At 43.6% G+C, this 22,654-nt stretch overlaps 1 protein-coding gene across 2 annotated transcripts in view; it reads left to right on the top strand.

Moving 5' to 3' along the window:
• St8sia2 (ST8 alpha-N-acetyl-neuraminide alpha-2,8-sialyltransferase 2) overlaps positions 1-22,654 on the top strand; it is a 75,443-nt gene that overhangs the window by 17,594 nt on the left and 35,195 nt on the right. For both annotated transcript variants that reach the window (NM_057156.2, XM_063268334.1), the window contains exon 2: positions 20,657-20,719. In NM_057156.2, the coding sequence (NP_476497.1) occupies positions 20,657-20,719 (63 nt within the window). The remainder of the gene's footprint in view (positions 1-20,656; positions 20,720-22,654) is intronic.

Raw genomic sequence — 22,654 nt, 5'->3', positions numbered from 1 at the left:
TTACAGAAGGGAAGACTTGGATATAGTTTATAAACCATGAGAGATGGGACTGTTCTTTGGAGTAGCAACATTTGCAATTCATTTTCTTTGAGACTCTTCCCTCAAGGTGGTTTTTTAATCTGGTTCTCTGAGTCCTCTAGAAAATAGCCCACCCCTGTCCACTCCTGAGCACACACTTAACTGAAGTGCCCTGCACTACTGTTTCTTATGTGTGTTCTCAGTACCTCCCAAGGTATGGGTGGGTAAATATAGCTCCATGCCTCAGAGCAGGAGGGCATTTGCTTGAGTATATTGGTGTGTGTGTATGTGTGTGTGTGTGTGTGTGTGTGCACAAGTGCGCATGCACGCACGTGTACTAGTACGTGCACACACATCTCCAAATGAGATCTTAAGTACCTTGAAACTGGCCACTCAGTCTGCATACACATGGTACCATAGAGCCTACCTCAACGCCTGTCACATAGGTATTCAGCAAATTCAGGCTAATTGGAACAAAAAGAAATTAAAACAGAATAACTTGGCTATAGGCTATATATCTTAGAAGAGTTTTAATAAGAACAATAATAAAACCTATAAGATCAGTGCCTGCCAAGTGGCATCTGTTTCATAGAATGGAAAAATGGTGGCTTTGTATTCTCTATTAAAGATGGCACTAGGAATCACACCGAGCTTGTTCGTTTGGTTGGCTGGTTGACTGGTTGGTTGACTTGGGATTTGTGAGGTTTTTTTTCCTGCAAACTCTTACACATCACCATATCAAAGGCACCTTTGTTAAGAATGTCAGGGTCCCACCTTTCCTATCCCCCCACCAGCCAAGAGGTAGGAATTTGTCCCTTCTTCTTGTCTTGGGGAGAAAGAACTATTGCGTCCCAGTGTGCTTGTGTGATTCCTCTTGTGCCCAGATGTCTCAGAAGAGCACACAATCTGTCCAAGACAACGGGGCCAAAAACCCTGCCCAATTGCAGAGTGCTGTGGCCAAGTGGAGAAGTTGGTGGAACAAGAGTTCTCTTTGCCTCTGAATGATACCAAACCCCAAAGACTGGCAGACTCTCAACCTTATTGGTTTTACCCCAGCCCCCTTTTCTGAAATGTCCTACAGTAATTGATGACATGAGATTTGAGAACAGAATGGAGCTCTGAGGCAACCTCTTGATGTAAAATGTTCAACAACACCTTGAGTCATTGTTCCCAGGACACTGTCCAGAATCACCAACCCAAGCTCTGAACCCTGAACCCTAACAGGTCCCTGCCCGGTGTCTGTGCCTATCCCTGGCCAACCCACCATGTTGTCTGAGCTGACTGATTCTCAGGGCAACAGGAAGAGTAAGGGTGTATGTGTGGGTGTGGGAGGTGTAGGTGTTCATTATGTCTTTGTAGCTCTCACTATGGATGCTTAAAACAGTTTCCAGCCTGAGTTTCCTCTCAGAAGCTGCAGAAGGCATCTAAGGCAAAGGGCCAGAACTCCAAGGAGGAGACGGGGGAGTCAAATCAGAAGGACAGCCTTGTTGCAGTACACAAGGCCTCCTTCCTGACATGGCTTTCACTCCTTCTCGTGCTCTAGTTAATGAGCTTTGGCATTTGTCTGGAGTGAAGTGCAGTGACCAGGAACACTGGCTGCCTAGGCTCACCCTCCAACATCTTTTCAGTGCGCCTCTTATACTGACTCTAACACTCTCTAAGTGGTCAGAACCTGAACTAAGTTGACAGTGAGACAGCCCAGTTCAAATCCCGCCTCCCGTTCCCTTCCTTGGCTGTCAGTCACTGGATATTGTTTGAGTTTGCTTTTTTTTTTTTTTTTTTTTTTTTTTTTGCTCTGATAAAACACTCTTCCTTACCAAAAGCAACTTGAGAATGAAAGGATATATTTAGCTTACATTACAGGACATCAGGGCAGGGACTCTAATTAGGACCCTAAGGTAGAAACCACCGAGTGAGGTTGCATCCTGACTTAGTCACTGGCTTGGTGACAGGCTCATACTCAGCTAGCTTTCTCAGACAGTCTAGACCTACCTACTAGGATTGGCGTTGCCCACAGTGGACTGGGCCCTCACACAGCAGCTATCATTCAAGACAATCTAGATGAGACATGGTCATAGGCTGGTCTGATCTGGGCAATCCTTCAACTGAGACACCCTCAAATAACTCTAGGCTGCATCAAATTAATGACAAAACCTAGTTAGGATAAATATAATACTCAACATCCCTCAGTGAAATGGAAGCAATAAGATGCTAAACGTAGAGGACTAGGATAAGCATAGAAAGAAGAATTTATGAGGAAGCCCACCCGTAGCAATGGCTTGGGTTGTAGTAGCTATGCGATTATTTTTTTGCTCTACTTAACTGTCCTTCAAAGCAAAGTCTTCCTCCAGTTCTCATTCAAGATACATGCTATTAACATCAACCTGGTCCTCGTCCTGAAGGCTCCTATCCTCTCTGTACTATTCCCAACACCACCTGGTGTGAACTCAGTGACATTTCTTGTGTACAGTCACTTTCTGATCTCGAAACCAACAAGGCTGGCTTTCCTGCTTCCCAGTAGTCATGAGGACCTAGGGCAGAAATCTTCTTTCAGCCCAGTGCTTCTCAGCACCTTGGAACCTGCAAAATACTGATGGGGGAGAGGGATGAATGGTCATCCCAGAGGTCCCTGAAGTTGACTTTAGCATCTGTCAACTGTGACCGAGAAAGAACAGGGAACTAGTGCCCACCACACCCCAAGGTACTGTAGGCTTCGTGTGTCTCAAAGGAGAAAGTTTGTGGAGAAGATGGCATTAGCTGATTATTGTTCCTTGACTGGAATAAGCCTAGGGAAACACAAGGTCAGATGCCTCCAGAGTCTAGGCAGGTCACACACATAAGAGAAGCAGCTCGCTGTCAGTCAGGATCAGTGTGGACTGTGGGAAAACACAACACAGATCTGCCAACCATAGACTGCCACTGCTCCAATTACTGTGGTTCAGCATGGCCAGATCCTTGGAATGTTCAAAAGAAACCAGATGATTCTTTGACTAGTCTGCTTTGTTTTAAAGATCGGTCTCTGGATTTTAAAATGTTTAACATGGGATGGGGTGGAGTGCCTTCCTAACATGCACAAGATACTTAGTTCCTCCCCATCATCTCATAAAACCAGGTGTGATGTCACACATCTGTAATTCAAGCCTTCAGCAAGTACAGGCAGGAGGGCTGAGAATTCAAAGTTATCCTCTGCTAAATAGAGTTAAAACCAACCTAGGTTACAGGAGACCCTATCTCAAAAAGAGTTCAACATAATACAAGCCCCCAAATGCATATGTAGGCCAGTTATGATCTGAGGCTGGCCATTTATAAATGTTAAATTCAAAACACACACACACACACACACACACACACACACACACACACACACACACACAAATAGAGCAAGATATTCCTGGGAGAGAACTTGATATTCAAAGGTACAACCATGGGAGCTAATTCACGAATTCCAGGACAGACATGCTTTACCTGGCAGTTAGAAGGTCTGGGAAGTAGAACCATGGCAGTGGGGCAGCTCAGAAAGACTCTTGTGCTAAGACATCTGAGTCTGATGTTGAAAGCGAGGGGTGCCCATGAAGGACCCTGAGTGGTTACTAGGAGGAAGAGAAGCTGCTGAGCTTTGCATTGTAGAAGGCATGTCCTCCATGGGGAGGCCTGGCAGACTGTGCACCTGGGAGAGAAGATGTACGTCATCACAGTGATAGAAACATGACACTAGCCACTCCTGCCATTTATGAGGTGACCTAAAATCCAAAGGTGATAGAATACGGAAGGGGAGGATGCACAGGAGAGATGGGGGAGCTGTAGACACTGACCTAGTTTCGAATAAACAAGGCAGGGTTGTCTTTCCCTATGGGAAAGATCTAAGTGAGAGATGTGAGTTAGATGTATGACATGGGTTTGAAACAGCTATGATGTTCAATGAGTCAGCAGGAGTAGAGTGTGTAGGGCAAATCGGGCAACTTACAGGTAGACAAAGGAAGTTGATGGTCACTACATGGGCCGTGTTGGGGCTGAGCTCTGAACAACACTAACTTCTAAGCAGGGCTGGAAGCAAATGGGTGCAAAGAAGCTTCAAAGAAAAGCCAGAGAAAGTGTTGCCACAGGATGAAGGCGCGAGGCTGGTCCCTGGGATATTTCAGAGTCCCATTTGGTACACGGGCAGTGCAGAAAATAAAGACTTGATGTCTTTGTTTTTTTCCCCATGGCTATAGTTAAATTCTCTCAACAAAAGCAACTTCAGGAAGAAGTTTGTTAGGGCTCACAGGTATGGGTACAATCAACCACAACTGGGAAATCAAGGCAGCAGGAGTTCCAGACAATTGATCACTTTACTCCTATAGTCAAAAGAAAAGACCAATGAATGAAAACTTCTGCTCAGTTCCCTTTCTCAGTTTACACAGTTTAGAATCCCATTCACCACGGGCAGGTGTTCCCACTTCCAGTAATCAAGTTAGTCCCCCACCGGCACCACGAAAGCCCCTTTACCAGGTCATTCTAGATTCTGTTGAGGGGACACCACCATCTTACTTGGCTTGAGCTTATATCTGCACCTGCTCAAGGAGGGACCAGAACTCTCTACACAAGCCCTACATAGCCCCATGAACATGGCCATGTGACATTCAGATGTATCTCTTATGTGAAGAAAAGAAAAAGCATAAAAACAACCCCCAGCAGCCTTCTGTCTGGATAGACCACCACCATCACCCCCTGCCCCAGGTCGAGAAGGACATGGAGCATCAGAAAGCATGGTCCTGTTATGTTAAACTCTCTCTTCCTTCTTTCATGGCCTCTGATAATAACCTAAAGGACTGTACTATGGAAAAGCAGCTGTCCCAAGAGACTTCTTAGGCTCAGCAAACAATAACTGGTTTATTCTCTATTTTAAAGGGCAGTGACCATCACCTACAATATCACTGCAAAAAAACAAACAAACAAACAAACAAACACATGATTCTTGTTCGAATCCAAGACCCAACTTACAATGAAGACATCAAAACCAAGAAAGAGTTAGGACAGTAAGAGGAGAGCCCATGGGAAGCTAGAGCTCCAGGCCCATATCCAGTGGTACCACTGTCCTCCTGCTAACTGTGAGGCTTTCTGGGTGGTGACCAGCATCGCTGCTTAGGGAGGAGAGGAATGGCCATTGCCCTAGGACCAAGCAGGGTCAAAAGGAGACACATCAAACACTCAGAAGGAAAACAGCTTCAAAATCTTTCCTAACCCAGGTGTCCACTAGAAATTCCATCATGAAAAGGCTGCCGCTGAGGTTAATAGGGACCCCGGTGCTTCTGAATGCAAGTCCATCAAGAAGAGAACAAAAGAGAGAGAAAAAAGTCTGGTCGGACATGGACGCCTTTCAAGTTACCGCCAGGCAGGTTCAAGAGCAAAGTGTAGCCCATTGGACAGGAAGTCTGCTCCTCTATAAAGAGCACGGGTTTATCCACACCCTACGACATGAATGAAATGAGTTTTCAGGGCTGCCAACTCTCTGGTTAGGACTCTACAGTAGTACATTTCTTCTACAATAAAAGAGCAGGGAATGACAGCCAAGGTTATGGCACCATCTGAAGTGGGAAGATTGTCAATAATGGATACAAAACAACTGGGTGAGTACATTCTTGTAGCAAGCCTTTCCAAGCTTAGCTTTCAATGGCTGGGCCACGTTTTATCTGATCAGTGTTGCTCAAGTCAGAATTCTCTCTGCTCAGCTACCCCACAACTGTTCATAGAGTAGTGTTTTCTTCCTATGGATTCTCTAGCAAACCCATGACAGCACACTCAATTCTTACCAAGGAAGGGGAGGTACAAGGTACCTTCTCACAGACACATTGAGATTTGGTCTCATGTGGGTGATATCCTGAAAACCCACATTTTGGGGTTATTCACTGGCTGATTCTGAGTAAATCCTGAAGTCTATTTGAGTCTTGGCCATACTATGTCTAAAACCATAAGAAATAAGAAAGAGAATGTACTGCATTTTTGGTACCATGCCTGGCTGTGGTAAGACTCTGCACATGAAACCATAACTATTTTTGACAGCTCATGGACTCTTCCTACACTTTCAGACAGCATTTTGTCTACATGGCCAAATGGGACAAAAAATGTCAGCTGGAATAACAAAGATACTCTTGGGGTATAAATTTTTGTAATGGGAAGACCACTTAGTCTGAAGGGGAAATATACAATGCATTTGGAAATTTTGTAAATCTAAATTTCGTAGAAAATGATAAAAAGTAATTCTAAGCATTTGGAAATATAAATATAAATTTTTTAGAAAGAATGATATAAAGTAATTCTAAGCAAAATCTGGTTGGGTGTGAGGATGTTTGTCTGTCTGTTTGTTTGTTTGTTTGTTTGTTTGTTTGTTTGTTTTAAGAATTTGGACACCATCTGCCTGGGTACCAAAAAGCATCAAGGAGGAATTTTATACCATTGTGGATAGAATGCTAAAGTATTTAGAGACGACTATTTAAAACAAAAGTCTCTGAGTCAGAAGTCTGTTGAAGATGTTCCATTCATTTAGAATCATGCACCACAGTTCTTCCTGACTGCAAGCTTTCTCCAATGTGTGCTCATGGGTTACGTTTCTCACATATCTTCTAAGGAAGAGAGGGGCTGCTCAGGGCTACCCAGTAAGTCAGGCAGAAGGCAAGGACTATACTCAGAAAACCCACAATATTCTGTCAAGTAAGAGAGAAGCAGCTATCACTGGCAAATTCTGAAGGAGGCTGAGTAAAATGGCAGGCGCCAACTTGACACAAGCTATAGTCATCTGGGAAAGGGAAGCTCACCTCGAATGCTTCCGTCAGATTGGTATGTGGCATTCCAATTCTTGATTAATGATTGATGTGTTGGTACCATGCTGGGACAGGTGGTCCTGGGTTGTATATGAAAGCAGGCAGAGCAAGCCACGGGGAGCAAGCCAATAAGCAGCACTCCTCCATGGCCACTGTTTCAGCTTCTGCCTCCAGGTTCCTGCTGCAACGTCTTCTGAGGTGGTCTAGAAACTGTGAGTCAAATAAGCACTTTCTTCCCAAAGTTGCCTTTGGTCATGCTGTTTACCACAGTAATAAAAAGCAAACTAACACAGGTAATGACTGAGAAATGCTGTCGTAAGGTAGTCCAGCAAGAATTCTTTGAATAGAAATAAGGCAGATTAAAGTAGGGCAAAGAACAGGGTAGAAAGAGATGGCTAATATAGATGAGACTTTGAGAACAGTTGCAAAGCAGTGTGAAGAAATATGGAGTCAGCTGAAGGGGTATGGAATTAAGGGCTTCTTAAGATTAAATCTAGATTAAGTGTATATATATATATGTATATATATATATATATATATATATATATATATATATATATATATGATAGTGGATGGGTGTGAGCCTGAAGCATAAAAGTGATTCAGAGCAGGGCTCTTCAACTAGGTTTCTGGGTTCAAATTCAGAGGTCCTCACTTACTATGTGACTGTGATCACAGTTTTACCTTCTCTGGGCCTCAGCTTCTTCTTGTGTAGAAATGGATGTTCATTCCATCCTCACAGGGCTGTACTGAGGCAGCTGTGAAGCAAGGTAAGATGTGTGGGACAGAGCCTGACTTACAGCTGCTCTATGATAGGTATCAAAAGTATGCAGCTAGTGGGAATTGTTGAGTTCGTGGAAGAGGGAAGACAACAGCGGATAGAATAGCCTCGAGGGAGAAAGGGATGCAATTCAGAATATAGGTGGAGGCACTGGCCTTGGCTAAGGAGACATCTGGTTCCTCCGCTGCAACAAGAGAAAGGTGGGAGGTTGAGTCGGTCTATTAACGAATATTAATTAAACCTCAGACGCAATGTGCCCGACAGCACAGGGGGTGGCAACATGAAGGCAGACACACACTTCCGTCACAGAGTTAATGCTGTAGTTCAAGATGGTAGTTTTAATAACTGAGTATGGTGATTAAAAGATAAAGAGGTGGAGAGTGGGGAGAACCACAGTGGGAATACAAGGGAAAGTAGATGCTATTTTTAATGATGGCCGGGAAGGGCCTTGCTACACAGATGACATTTGCACAAAGATTTGAGAAGGGGAAGCATCCCATGGGGATCTCTCTGGTACAAACACATCAGGTGGAGCACAGCTAGCACAAAGCACAAGGTCCAAAGCAGGTGGAAAGCACAGGAATATGTCTGGTCTCTCCATCCTTTATCTCCAAGACCTACTCTAGGAGGCTGACACTTCTCTAGAGAAGAGAGACACCTGCAACTCTTTTGAGTCTTATCTTCATTCCTAAGAGCTTCCTAATATGTACACTGGACATATATAAAGTATGCCTCCCATGGTGATACTAGCATGATCAGGGTCCCAGACCTGTGTTTGGCCATGGTCTATGGTGGGGACACTGAGAACTGAGTGTAGAGAGTATCTTGCTGCCAAAAGATGAGAGCAGGAAGGCAGAGCAGAAGTCCCTGACTTTAAGAGCACAGGAATGTATGGACTCAGAAAAGGCTTTGTAACCACAAATACTGTTGCTTTCTCTTGATGCTGTGACCATATAAATGAAAAAAAAATCAACTTTAGGAAGGTAGGGTTTATTTTGGTTCACAGTTTAGTGGGAACACAGCCATATATGGTAGCAAAGGTTTGGGAGCAAGAAGCAGCTGGTCACATTGCCTTCCCTATCAGGAAGCGGCAAACAAACAGAAGTGAAGATAAACTATAAAAGTACATGGTGCTCCTCCCAGTGACCCACTTCCACCCCTGAGGCTCCACCTCCCAAAGGTTCCAGACCTTCCATAAAGTGTCACCATTCTGGGACCATGCAATAAAGCACATGAACACATAGAAGATACTATAATACCTTATATTTAAAAGTCATTGGGGTTAGGGAAATGGCCCAGTGGTTAAAAACATTTCTGGCTCCTACAGAAGACCAGAGAGTTTGGTTCCCAAAACCCATAGTAGGTGACCCACAGGCTGTTAGTATAGCTCCCTGGGATCCAATGCCCTGTACTGCCTTGTGTGGACACCCACAAGTACATGTGGATACTAGTGCACATGTGCATGTGTGCACGTGTGTGTGTGCACGCACACAGACACAGACACAGACACACACACACACACACACAAGTAAAACTAGAATGTTTTTATAAGTCTTTTCTACTAGCTTTTCATGAGTTTCAGCTCATTTATTAACATAGGTGCATATACCTTTGAGTTTTAAATACATATACACATATATATGTATATGTATATATAGCCTTTGAACTAAAGGGACTTTAGCTGCAGCATTATTTTAAATATGTATAAAGTCTGCCTCCCTTAAAGATATGGAGGTCAAATCCCACATGAATTGGTAACCCCAGCTTATGCATCTTATCAGGTCTGTACCTCCATTCACTCTGAAAGCATTCTGGCTGGAGTGATAAATCATATTGTCTCCTCCTCGTTAGAGGTAAGAAAGAGGAAAGATGGGGAATAAGCCTGGTATGAAATGCTGGCATCCAAGAGGCTTGTTTACTTGCATTTTGATGTGCAGATGCCTATAAGTACTTTTCTATAAAGCTTATGGAAATTGGCTGGAACATAATCAAAGCTCTAAGGTCTCGGGGATGCTTTCTGAACTTAAGCAGAAGGGAAAGCCAAGAGTGAGCTAGTACCTTTTTGTACACCAAGGGAAACTGATTGACAAGAAAAAGTTGGCTGAAATCAAAGTAAATGTATACATCAAATCAAGCTAGTGTTTAAAACAGGAGAAGGGGTGGCAAGAGAAGTGATGAGAAGTGGAAGACAGGTCGCAGGCACAGAAGACAACATTGTTAACTGAGTTAACCTCTGTCTCGACCACACCTTTGGAAGCCCAGTCAGTGACCTTAACTGTTACAGAAGCAACACTGTCCAGTGACATGTACATGCATTGCCCACTTTTCTGTGTCCCATGGAGCATATACACATCCTCTATATCTATAGGATTTAAGCACCCCCTACCATAATAAGGCTTGCTGTATAGAAAAGGAGTTTCAAATACTGGTGAGCATATTGCAAAGCTTTTAGGCCTGACCTGAGAACCAATAAAGAGAAAAACTGCCAATCTGTGTGGGCAACACCAAGAACAAATCATGTTACTTCCTGTGAAAGTGAACCTGTAGGGGGAATGCCTTATGCTGTCACTCTTCGTCCTACGACCACTGACTAATTCCAGCATGATCTGTGATGGTTCCACACTTGTGATGAGCTGCCCCTGCTGGGGTTTGTGACCTATGTAAATGCCACATAAAAGCATAAGGAAGGAAATGTGATAACAATGTCTCCTAGACTATCAGAAGTATCTCACATCCTAAAATAGGAGTCAACACATGGTGCTGGAGAAATAGCTGAGAGTTCTGCATCTGGATCCTCAGGCAGTCAGAAAAGAGAGTCACTGGCCCTGGCTTGGACTTCTGAAACCTCAAAGCCCACCCCCACTAACACTGTTCTCCTAACAAGACCACACCTCCTAATCCTTCTAGAGCACTGCCACTCCTTGATGATTAAGCATTCAAATATACGACCCCATGGGGCCATTCTTATTCGAACCACTCCACTGCATGGTCCTTAGGTCAAGAGAGGAAAGTAATCAAAAGAACGGTATTGCTGTTCAGTGTTTTGCAGTGTGTTATACACTTTCTAGATCTTCGCATTAGATCAATAGCCTTTTCAATAACCATACCAACCAGATACCATTGCTCATTCTATAGATGTGGAAGCACACAGAAGCTTCTAGAGATAGACCAAGTGATAATTTAAGATCAAACAATTAATGATTAGTTCATATAGAAATCAAACATGTGGAATTTTTACCTCTGACCTTGCTCTTCCCCATAGGAAAAGTTCCACATGACTGTAAGGATAGAGCATAAGTTCCAAAAGAAAGATTAAGGTGAGAGCTTCCAGGAACTAAGCCAAAGACTACACATGGTCTGACCCTGGACTCTGACCTCATAGGTAGCAATGAATATCCTAGTAAGAGCACCAGTGGAAGGGGAAGCCCTGGGTCCTGCTAAGACTGAACCCCCAGTGAACTAGACTGTTGGGGGGAGGGCGGCAATGGGGGGAGGGTTGGGAGGGAAACACCCATATAGAAGGGGGAAGGGTTAGGGGGATGTTGGCCTGGAAACCAGGAAAGGGAATAACATTTGAAATGTAAATAAGAAATACCCAATTTAATAAAGATAGGGAAAAAAAGAAAGATTAAGGTAACACAGGAGTTCACAGAAAAAAAGATAAAGGATCTCAGAGGTTCAATGAAACGGTATAGAAGAATGAGACCTCCTACCCATAATATGAATTAAGCAAAACTTGATCCATCCTGCCTCCTCCAAAGAATTACTTTCTTCTCATTAGTAGACTGATGAAGCTTTTGAGTAAAATATTCTACTGAATTATTTTATTTTTAAATGTCATCAATAAAACATTTGTGGAAATTTTTTTCTCTTATTTCTAAAGGGTGTGCATATCTTCAGTTTTTCCTCTTGACTCATAAAGCCTAAGATACTTACTATCTGGCTCTTTAAAGGAGAAATTAGCTGACTCATGCCCTGGAGGATAAAAAATTTTAGAGGTGACTTGGGATGTGATCAGAAAAACCAACTGCAGTGTGAGGTGAGGGCCACTCCTGTACCACAGTGCACTTGCAGAGGTCAAGGGCCATCCGAGGGCTTGGTCTTTGTCTCGCACCTTGCTTGAGATAGACTGGCTTCTTCACTACTCCCTATGCCGAGCTATCTGGTCTGCAAGCTTCTCGGCACCCTCCAGTCTGCCTCCTATCTCTTAATTGGAGAACTGAGATTACAGACATACAGTACTGAATCTGGCTCTGTGTGGGTTCTGGGGATCTGAATTTGGATTTTTATGGTTGTGTGCCATGAGCCTTACCCATTGAGCCATCTCCCCGGTCACACTTTTAGGGTGGCAAAGGGCAAGGACACTCCACACCTTAGAGTTTAGGGAGGACAACCTTGAATTTATTGTCTCCTGATGATCCCAGCAGTTACATCACTACAGTCTGTCAGGCAGACGGATACAAGTCCTAAATCAAGGGTTCTCCAATGATGCCTTGGCCCAGGATGACTGGAATGCTGAGAGCAAAGTCTCCTCTAGTGCAGGTCATACCCAGATGGTTGGCATTCTTCTAGATGTGGCCATCCCAAACCCAAGTACAAAGACTCCAGGCAAACACACAAGAACCACCTCCCACTCAGAGTAAGCAATGTAATTATGGTTGCTAACTTGATGTTAAGGATCTGTACGGAATCAATCAGTCTGGGGCCCCTTGGTTATTTGAGCAAGGATAGCCGGCCTTTCAGAAGCCAGAGACTGACAACAGAGCTCAATCTGTTGTTGATTAACTCAGAAAACTCTGGGCAATGGAGCCCTTGAGCCATCCACTTGAGCCAAAGAGCATCTTTGTGATGTCCTGCTTCCCAGAACTGTGCCACCAAGTGCCAGATCTCAGTGGCACACCAGTAAGTGGATACACTTTGAAAATATGATACAAAGTCAAAGAAGCCAGTTGTGTGATTCTATCCACTAGAAATATCTAGAATAGACAGAGTCATAACGGTGTTAAAGGCAGACAATGAAATCAAAGTTATGGGAATGACGAGGAGAATTGCTTATTGAATGTAGTTTCTCTTTGGGATGAGACATTCTGGGGGTGGATGATGGTGATGGGTGACAACATTATTAGTGCTTTAATATCCCTGTGCTGTTGCTGAAAATGACAAATATGGTAGGTTTTAGGCAGATAGAGGAAAGAGCATCTCTAAATCAAAAACCCTTGCTTGACCTTAGTAGGAGCTCCAGCTCTGACCCTGTGACTGATTCAAAATTGTCCCTTCCCTCACCTTGTTCCTGTCATGTGCCCATAGGACCATATATTAGTGTACACCCAGGAATCAGCAGGTAGGAGCTCAGTGGGTTTTATGACTTGGAAAAAGGCATTCAGCATCCTCCCAACAATGTGAAGTACCTACAAATTCACAAGTCGCTCTTCAGTTTAATCTTCTACTCTCAAGATTAATCAACTGTTTAAGTTGGGTCCAGACTCTTAATTAAAGCTGTCAGCTCCTGAAAGTTCATTTTCTGAGCCCAACTCTCTGGTGAGAGACTGCAAGGGTAGGAAATTCTCACACAGATAGATGCTGGGCATGACTTTGAGTATAAACAATGGAGCCTAATGTTCACATATCAGAGCAGCACATTGTATCTCACTAACTATACATTTGTGATTTGTCTATTGGGAAAAAAACCCAGTTAACAAGAAATTTGAAAAATTTCAGGCTGGAGTTGTAGCTTAGTTGACAGAATATGTTCCAGCATGCATAAAGCTCTGAGTTCAGCTGCTAGCACTTCAGGAATTAGCGTGTGTGGTACACAAGCAATCCCAGCACTCAAGAAGTTAAGACAGGAGGATAGGGAGTTCAAGATCAATCCAGGGTACATAGTTAGGTGCATAGCCTAGGCTGTGTGAGACCTTGTCTCAAAAACTAAATAATCTAAAAATAGAGACTTAAAAATAATTTGGTTCTGATACAGAAGGTGAGCAAAAATTCCTTTCTCGTGTTTGCTGGTTGTTTTTCTCCAAAGCAGATCCAACTTCATGTAATTTTGTTGTGTTTTGTTAACATGACCTCTCTCTCTCTCTCTCTCTCTCTCTCTCCTCTCTCTGTCTCTGTCTCTGTCTCTGTCTCTCTCTCTCTCCTCTCTCTGTCTCTGTCTCTGTCTCTCTCTCCTCTCTCTGTCTCTGTCTCTCTCTCCTCTCTCTGTCTCTGTCTCTGTCTCTCTCTCTCTGTCTCTCTCTCTCTCTCTCTCTCTCTCTCTGTGTGTGTGTGTGTGTGTGTGTGTGTGTGTGTGTGTGTGTGTGTGTGTGTGTTTTAGCTCCTAGGTGCTCTGCTCAGGGAGACCATCACAGATGTTGTGCAGGAAACACATTCTAAACTGCAAAACTTTCAGGTGGCCTGACTTTGTCACCGTTACAGCTGAGAATATTGTAGAGAGATTAAACAAACACTTGCTGTTGCTGACATTAGGCCTGGGTTTAGAGGATCTCTGGAATGCAAAGTGCTCTCATGGTGGAAGGACATGCTGTTATTCTTCAGTTTGGGTAGTCTAAGCATATGTGGTTCTGTAACTCACTTTGTGCATTATTTTAGCAAATTTTTCACCCAATCATTGTGTTCTGTCCCTTAACCCAGCAAGTATTAGTTTATTTTAGTAACATTTGGGGCAAAATGTGATCAGAAAACAAAAACAAATCCCTGACAGTTTATGTGCCACCTTCTAAAGCTGGATACCTTCATTCTCCCTGTGAGTGATGCCCTCCGCTAAGAATTATTGGAACATAGTGTCTGGAATGGGCAGAGTGAGGGTGGAAGATCAGGTGTGTAGACTTTCAGGATGAGAGTCTAACAGTTTACTAAGCTCCCGGGCAAGGCACTCTATGAGCTACAGAAGTGAATGGGACAGGGCCCCACCCTATTTATGTTAATAAATGTTCTGTTACATTAATAGTCCCTACAAGGAGAGAGCACACACCATGGAGTGGAGGCACACAAGAAAGACTGGGGCAGGTCAGTGAAAGTGAGAGAAAAGTGCCAAGAACATTTAATGTGGCTTCTGTAAGGAGATAGGCAAGGCTGGTGAACATACGAGTTTGAATAATTTCTGTCAGCTATGGGGCATAGAATCTGGTCCTGGTTCCCTCATATCTGTCCTTCGAATTATTATTCGAAGGAAAACAACCTTTAGCAGAATCTCCATAAATGAGGTGATGGCATGTGGGCTATGCCATGGCTGGGTGGTACTTGAAGGTCACATCCCTTGACTTAGTTAACCTAGGCTTAGTTAACCCAAGGGGGGATGATACGTGCAAAGATAGCAAGACCCAGATGTCAAAACATCAGAATATGGAAAATAAAAGGCAAGGTGTTAACTTCTCCATAAGGGACACAGGCTGCAGTGGGTCCAGAAGCCAGGGATGCTAAAACCGGAACAAGAATGCAGACCTCCTCGGCCTCTCCACTGTAAGAGGAGGGGTCAGGCTTTGAGATGTTGGGAAAGATACACCTGCTCTCTAAGAGAAGGAAAGGTTGATGAGGGTGGAAGTCCAGGAGAGTTCTGAGGGACACCCAGGTATCGCGCTTGGGGGTTAGCATGAAGCAGACAGAGTGTGCTGGGAAACAATAGACAAAAATGATAGTCACAGAACAGGCTCTAGGCTAGAAGCAAGTCCCTGCTCCATGTCCCAGGGGACGCTGGTAAAGTTGGGAACATTTTTGTTTATCGTACCCTGAAGATGAGAAGCCCACTGTTAGAGAGCAGTAGGTAGAAGAGGGGGTGTGACAGGTTGAATCCCTTTAATTCCAGCAGAGATTAAGGCAGAGGCAGGAGAATCTCAGTGAGCTCAAGGTCAACCTTATCTAAGTAGGACAGCCAGAGTCACATGGTGAGACTCTGTCTCAAAAAGAAAAAATAAAAAAGCCAGAGTGTGCTATAATATAGAGATAGCTGCTCCACCCCTAGCCTACCAACAAAGACTGAGTGTCAGGAGTGTCAAGGGCAGGGAGTCCGGAGATACAGGGAGGATTGATAAGGAGAGCACAGGATTTGATGGATGGCTGAAGTCCGCAGGATTCCGTGTTGTCTGGGACCTGCCTGAGGCTGCTGTTGGTCCCTCTAAGCCTGTCAGTCACGGACTGGGGACAGAGGAGGGAGATGTTAGTCTAAGTACACAAAGATCGGCTAGGCAATTTCAAAACTCCATTTTGTAGCACAGTGACTATAGTAACCAAGCACGATGTCTCAGTCCTGTCACCCTAGCTACTCAGGGGGCTGATGCAGAAGGATCACAAAAACCAAGCCCACCTGGGCAACATGGCAAGACTTTGCTCAAATAATAATAACAACAATAATAGATACTTGGAATATGCTAGCAGGTTGATCTATGTTCTTGCCACACACAAAAAAAAAGATGATTATATGAGGTAATGGATATGTGAATTATCTTAATCGTTTTATAATGTATACATCTATCAAGACATCACAGTGGATGTGATGGACAAACTCAGTCTTCAGTAATCATGGGTGAGTGACTGTAGGACTCTCCCGCAGACACAAAATTCCACAAACACTCAAATCCTTTATACAAAGTGGTGCAGTATCTGCCTACAACCTACGCACGTCCATATACTTTGGATTCATTACTGCTAATCTCTAAACCTACATACGTGCTATTGTATCCTGTTCGGCTACCAACAAGAAAATGTCTGTTCAGCTTCAGTAGACACGAAATGTTTAAGTATCTTTTTATCCTAAGTTGGTTGAACCCACAGACATAGGACCCATGAACACAAAACATCATTCCTGGTGTGTGTGTGTGTGTGCGTGTGTGTGTGTGTGTGTGTAGGTAAGTAACCGGGAACTTAAGGAGAAGTGGTAGGGGAAGAGAGAGAGAATCCTTGTGACATCCCTAAAACAGTACTTCGTGAGGGCAGGAACTATATGTGTTCAGCTTTGCTGGCAACCCCACAATGATGTTATTCAAAAAAAAAAGTTACTGAATGAATGCTATTTAAACATTAAATTAGATGCTGCATTCTCCTCACCTGGAGCCCTTGTAAGTTTGCTGAAAGCCCCTGGGAACTGGGTTTGCATTTTTAATAAGCAGTGTTTTAGATTCTGATAAAGGCAGACCTTTCTCCAGAACATATTATCTCTACTATATACCCTTCACACACACTCCTGAGCCTTCATCAAAGACTTCATAATACCAGGCCATTTTTAACCCATTTCCTATGTTTATTTAAGTCATTATCTATACATTAGTGATTTCAGACCTAAATACAATGTGTTTAGATCATGTCTGTCAGCATTCTGCTCCCCACTCTGACTCCTGGCGACCCCGCCTACCACACAGCCTCCCGGTTTTATGTTTGCTTTTTCTTGTAAGTCTTTTCCTCTTTTATGTAGCCTTCCCCAGGGAGATGTAAGCATGCCCACTATTCCCTGTGATGATGATTTGAAGAATTCCTCTAATGAATACTTTCCTAGCAATGGTTTTGTGGTTTTATTCAATAAGTACATGGTTATGACATCATATCTCTGCTTCCTGGAGTCTTGTTTAGGACAATGGTACATTTTTGAAGATGAGCCCATTTTAATGTTTAAATTTAGAAAAACAGTATGCATAGATGATAACAGAAATTGGTTATAGAGATGTAAGAATTACTGGTTCGGGGAACATTAGTATGCTGGTTAGTTTTGCCAACTTAATACAAACTAGAGTCATCCAGGAAGAGGGGACTTCAACTCAATCGTGTTGACCTGTGGGCAAGCTTGTGGTACACTTTGCTGCTGCTGATTGATAGAGGGCCCAGCTCACTGCACAGTGCTACCCATAGGCAAGTAGATGGCCCTGGGTTCTATAAGAAACCCAGCTGAGCGAACCACAGAGAACCAGCCAGCAGGCAGAGTTCCCCCAGGGCCTTCAGTCCCTGCCTCAGCGTTCCTCCCTGACCTGGGAGTTGTAAGAAGAAGAAAAAATCCTTCTCTACCTTAGTTGTTTTGGGTGAATATTTTCTCACAGCAGCAGGATGTAAACTAAGATAACCAGCTAAACCCATGTGATGTCCATTTTGCTATCCACAGGAAGGTGCTCAAATTACTTCTTTCAAGATTGTAGGCAACTATTCCAAACCATTAACTTAATTTCTCTTTGATAATGCTTTTAGAAAAAAAATGTATCATGTAGAAATACATGCAGTATTTCTAGACAACCTCTGCTGTTTCACTAACCTCTCGTTAGTCTTGAACTATCACTGCACTTTCCGTTGCCATGTTTGGCTTTCTATCTAGACAAAGAACTCTTCCTTCCCCCAAGGAGAGCTGCTTTGAGGGCTGGGGTCTGGGTGAGATGTGAAGGCACTTTGATAAAGTCCCTGGGGTCAGCCAGAGGTGATTCAGACAGGGACCTGGGAGCTGTTACCAGAAGCCAAATCAGAAGGACATGATGTCTACTTTTCAAGGAAAGTGGAGAGACCTAAAAATGTAATTAATTAATTAAATAAATAATACTAAACATTACATTAGAATAGGCAGTAAGATACTCTGTGTCGTGAAGAACTAGGCTTAAGGGGTAAAACTTGATGGTGGAGAAATTATAAAGGCCCTCTTGCTGCCTCCAATTATCTGGCTGTTAAATAGACTGTTGACTGTCATTAAGGTTGAAATTGCATTTCAGCAGATCGTGTGTGTGTGTGTGTGTGTGTGTGTGTGTGTGTGTGTGTGTGTGCGCGTGCGCGCGCGCACATATGGTCATAATATATGTATAAGATCAGCTTTGCTCTACCATAACTTCTTCCCAGAGAATCCTCATTTAATGGTAGTTTCCCCAAATGTATAGCTTCACTGGGGATGTTAATTCTTTCTCTGAAGGGTTAGAACCTTTAAATTACAAGTAAAATACAAAATACCTTCATAATCACATATCCTATAAATCCAGGAGATTTTTTTAATGAATAAAAATAATTAGACATATATGACTTTTCTACAACACAGTGGCACAAAGTGGGGAGCCAAGGACACACAGTCATGCTTTACCCAGCCAATACAATACGATAGCAAGATCGGATGACACTGTGTGGCCAACGGAGAGGATCTGCCAACTGAATAAGAAGATCAGGTGACAGCAGATGCTGGCGAGGATGTGGAGAAAGAGGAACACTCCTCCATTGTTGGTGGGATTGCAGACTGGTACAACCATTCTGGAAATCAGTCTGGAGGTTCCTCAGAAAATTGGACATTGAACTGCCTGAGGATCCAGCTATACCTCTCTTGGGCATATACCCAAAAGATTCCTCAACATACAAAAGAGACACGTGCTCCACTATGTTCATCGCAGCCTTATTTATAATAGCCAGAAACTGGAAAGAACCCAGATGCCCTTCAACAGAGGAATGGATTCAGAAAATGTGGTACATCTACACAATGGAATATTACTCAGCTATCAAAAACAACGAGTTTATGAAATTCGTAGGCAAATGGTTGGAACTGGAAAATATCATCCTGAGTGAGCTAACCCATTCACAGAAAGACATACATGGTATGCACTCATTGATAAGTGGCTATTAGCCCAAATGCTTGAATTACCCTAGATCCCTAGAACAAACGAAACTCAAGACGGATGATCAAAATGTGAATGCTTCACTCCTTCTTTAAATGAGGAAAAAGAATACCCTTGGCAGGGAAGGGAGAGGCAAAGATTAAAACAGAGACTGAAGGAACACCCATTCAGAGCCTGCCCCACATATGACCCATACATATACAGCCACCCAATTAGAGAAGATGGACAAAGCAAAGAAGTGCAGGCCTACAGGAACCGGATGTAGATCGCTCCTGAGAGACACAGCCAGAATACAGCAAATACAGAGGCGAATGCCAGCAGCAAACCACTGAACTGAGAATAGGCCCCCGTTGAAGGAATCAGAGAAAGAACTGGAAGAGCTTGAAGGGGCTCGAGACCCCAAAAGTACAACAATGTCAAGCAACCAGAGCTTCCAGGGACTAAGCCACTACCTAAAGACTATACATGGACTGACCCTGGACTCTGACCCCATAGGTAGCAATGAATATCCTAGTAAGAGCACCAGTGGAAGGGGAAGCCCTGGGTCCTGCTAAGACTGAACCCCCAGTGAACTAGTCTATGGGGGGAGGGCGGCAATGGGGGGAGGGTTGGGAGGGGAACACCCATAAGGAAAGGGAGGGGGGAGGGGGATGTTTGCCCGGAAACCGGGAAAGGGAATAACACTTGAAATGTATATAAGAAATACTCAAGTTAATAAAAAAAAATTAAAAAAAAATAATTAGACATATATGACTTTTCTACAACACAGTGGCACAAAGTGGGGAGCCAAGGACACACAGTCATGCTTTACCCAGCCAATACAATACGATAGCAAGATCGGATGACACTGTGTGGCCAACGGAGAGGATCTGCCAACTGAATAAGAAACGGATCAAAAGTCTTGAGCTTTTCAAGGGCCCGTTCTCCAAAACAAAGAATCCCATTCACTGTTCACTTGCTGCCTGCCTCCTCCATTCCACACAGCAACACTATTAAGCTTATCTATTCTGCCTCTGAAGAGTAAATTGTTGCCACATTTGGCTAGGGGCACCGCTGAGTGAATCTTGCTGCCTCTGCTGATTTGCTGGTGTCCTCAGTTTAGGGTAAATATGAAGAACAACATCTCACCACCTATGAAAGAAGGCAAGAGAGGAGAGTGAATGGTGCTGAATCATATTGGTGTAAAAGCTAAATTGGACTAGATCGTGTCATCATGTGTGTTAGCCAAGGGAGACTGCCTCCAAAGAGGCCTGCTACCAGTCTCAAATGGTTGCCTCAATGTGAAGTGATCAACTGGGTCATGGGAGGACCTGAGAGTCCCAAATCCCTGTAAAATCCATGGGCTATGACTGAGACCAAGACATGGCCCTTTATGGAAAGTTCAGAGTAAGATGTTTTCTTTCTGTAGTCCCCTAGGTGAGCTCTGGGGTCTCCTGGTGATTGAAGAGGGCTTTGCAAGGAAGAGCTGTGTTTATAAATAATGCATTTCCTTTGTCTTGCAGGAATTCTGGAGGCAGAGGTACAATCAGATCAGCTGTGAACAGCTTACATAGCAAATCTAATAGGTTTGTAAATTAGATTTTGTGTTCATTTGTTTTTGCTGTAAGGCAGCTATTAATCTGCTTCTCCTCTTTGCTGGATGGTGCCCTTCTTACTTAGCAAATAGATCTGTTTCATTTCTTTGGTTTTGCATTTCCTTAATCACTTTTGAGGGGAGCTGTCAATGGGAGATCACATGAAATGGTCCATCGGGCTAGAGACGTTGCAGAGATGGAAAATATATATATGTAAAAGTTACCTTCTGGAAAAAAGCCCACCCACTTTGTAGACCTTGAAGTACCACCAACTTACTTGAAACCTGTGTTTTTGCTGAGCAGTGGAACCCCTCAAGCAAGCTAGGACTTTAATCCAATTTCATTGTAGTTGATGGCCTGTCTGGGGATTGAGATGAGAATAAAGCATTCGAGAACTTTGCTGAGACATCTTAAAATATGTTAGGGAGTCAACTAAGTAATGATTGGATGTGTGCTCTAAATTCTGAAAGAGCATTCTTACATAGTACCACTGGAATCCTTTGGGACAGTCCTCAGCAATGGGACAGATTGGTGCAGAGAACTGTGCAGATGCTTTGCAACACAACAAACACATTCACTGCCAACACCCCATTCTCCATTCTCCACAAAATTATCAGTGTATCATAGCTCTGACCTCTGTCTCAAAGTCCAAGCTTGAGAATCAGGAATGCAAGTGGTGAGACCCTAAACATGAGCAAAGGTTACTGTTCAAACTGGTGTTCCTGTTTAACTTCCTTAATGTCCTGTTTTGATACCGCTGGGAATGAGAGGTCCACAACAGTCAAAGGCCAAATTTGTCATTCTTCCATATTTTTTAGGTCTTTTGACCATACCTGACCTGTGAAGTATGCCTGATCATGACCCTGTGTGACTGGCATGAGAAACTGTTCTCACCATCATCGCTTCTACAACTCTAAGGGCCTCAACCACATGGCACTTCAAATGAAGCATATCTTCTGGCTAAAATGCAAACACAGCCAAAATAAAGAAAGCCACATGTCCTTATACTTTTTTCTGTCCTCTATAGAAAAATGTCCCCTGTTGAGACAGGTGACCTTGCCCACAAAGCCCAAGTCTCCAAGGTAACTTGAGGAGGCACCTCCAGATTGAGTCTGAGAACTGAGCAGTCTTGGAAGCCAGGCATCCCTGGATGCAACATTGAGTTTTCTAGGTAGGGTATCAGGCAAGTAAATTCGCCCTCTCGGTCTTAGTATCCCATTCAATTAGCAGCAACTTAGAACTATTGAATATAAGGCTCTATATAGCCAGCTTCTGAGCATGATCAATGCATGCAGCAGACACTGCTGTCACTGGATGTATTGATAGCATCAGAGACTGATGACTGAGGGTGAAGTTCAAGAGTTCAAAGGTGAAGCAATTTAACCCCAAAATGTACCTGTAGTGTTTGAGAGATGTCCTGGACCCTGAAGTGCACATTCATGGGAAAGAACTAATCTCCTTCAGTAGTCCAGCTGGCTTTGTATAGCGGAGAAGATGTGAATCATGTAAACAGAGGTCGTGCCTGTGGATAGTTAAGCCATCACCTTTATTGTATAGACATGAAGGCAGAACCCAGAATCCTGAAGGGGCCTTGCCATACCCCCTACCAAGAGAACCACAGGAGTGAAGTTCAGCAGCAAGGCTAGCTATGTAGATAGGATAGCTAGGACTTAGGATCAGAATGTTATCATTATCAGAGCCTGGATCCTTCACTTCTTTTACCACCTTGTACCCATGAGAAGTCTGGAGATCTCACCTACAGATTTCTGAGCAGGTCCCCACTCCAAGCCTCTGTGATTCCATAGCTCAGCAGAAGTTTTCTTCCTGAGTGAGCTTGATGTCATGCAAAATTCCCAGTTTCTGGGGAGTATCACCAGGGGCCAAATCCATGAGATGCCAGGCATGATGTTTTTAGAAAAACTATGT

The sequence above is a fragment of the Rattus norvegicus genome, chromosome 1 (assembly GCF_036323735.1).
Source record: "Rattus norvegicus strain BN/NHsdMcwi chromosome 1, GRCr8, whole genome shotgun sequence".
Classification (NCBI taxonomy): domain Eukaryota; kingdom Metazoa; phylum Chordata; class Mammalia; order Rodentia; family Muridae; genus Rattus; species Rattus norvegicus.
This window is presented reverse-complemented; position numbering and strand designations above follow the sequence as displayed.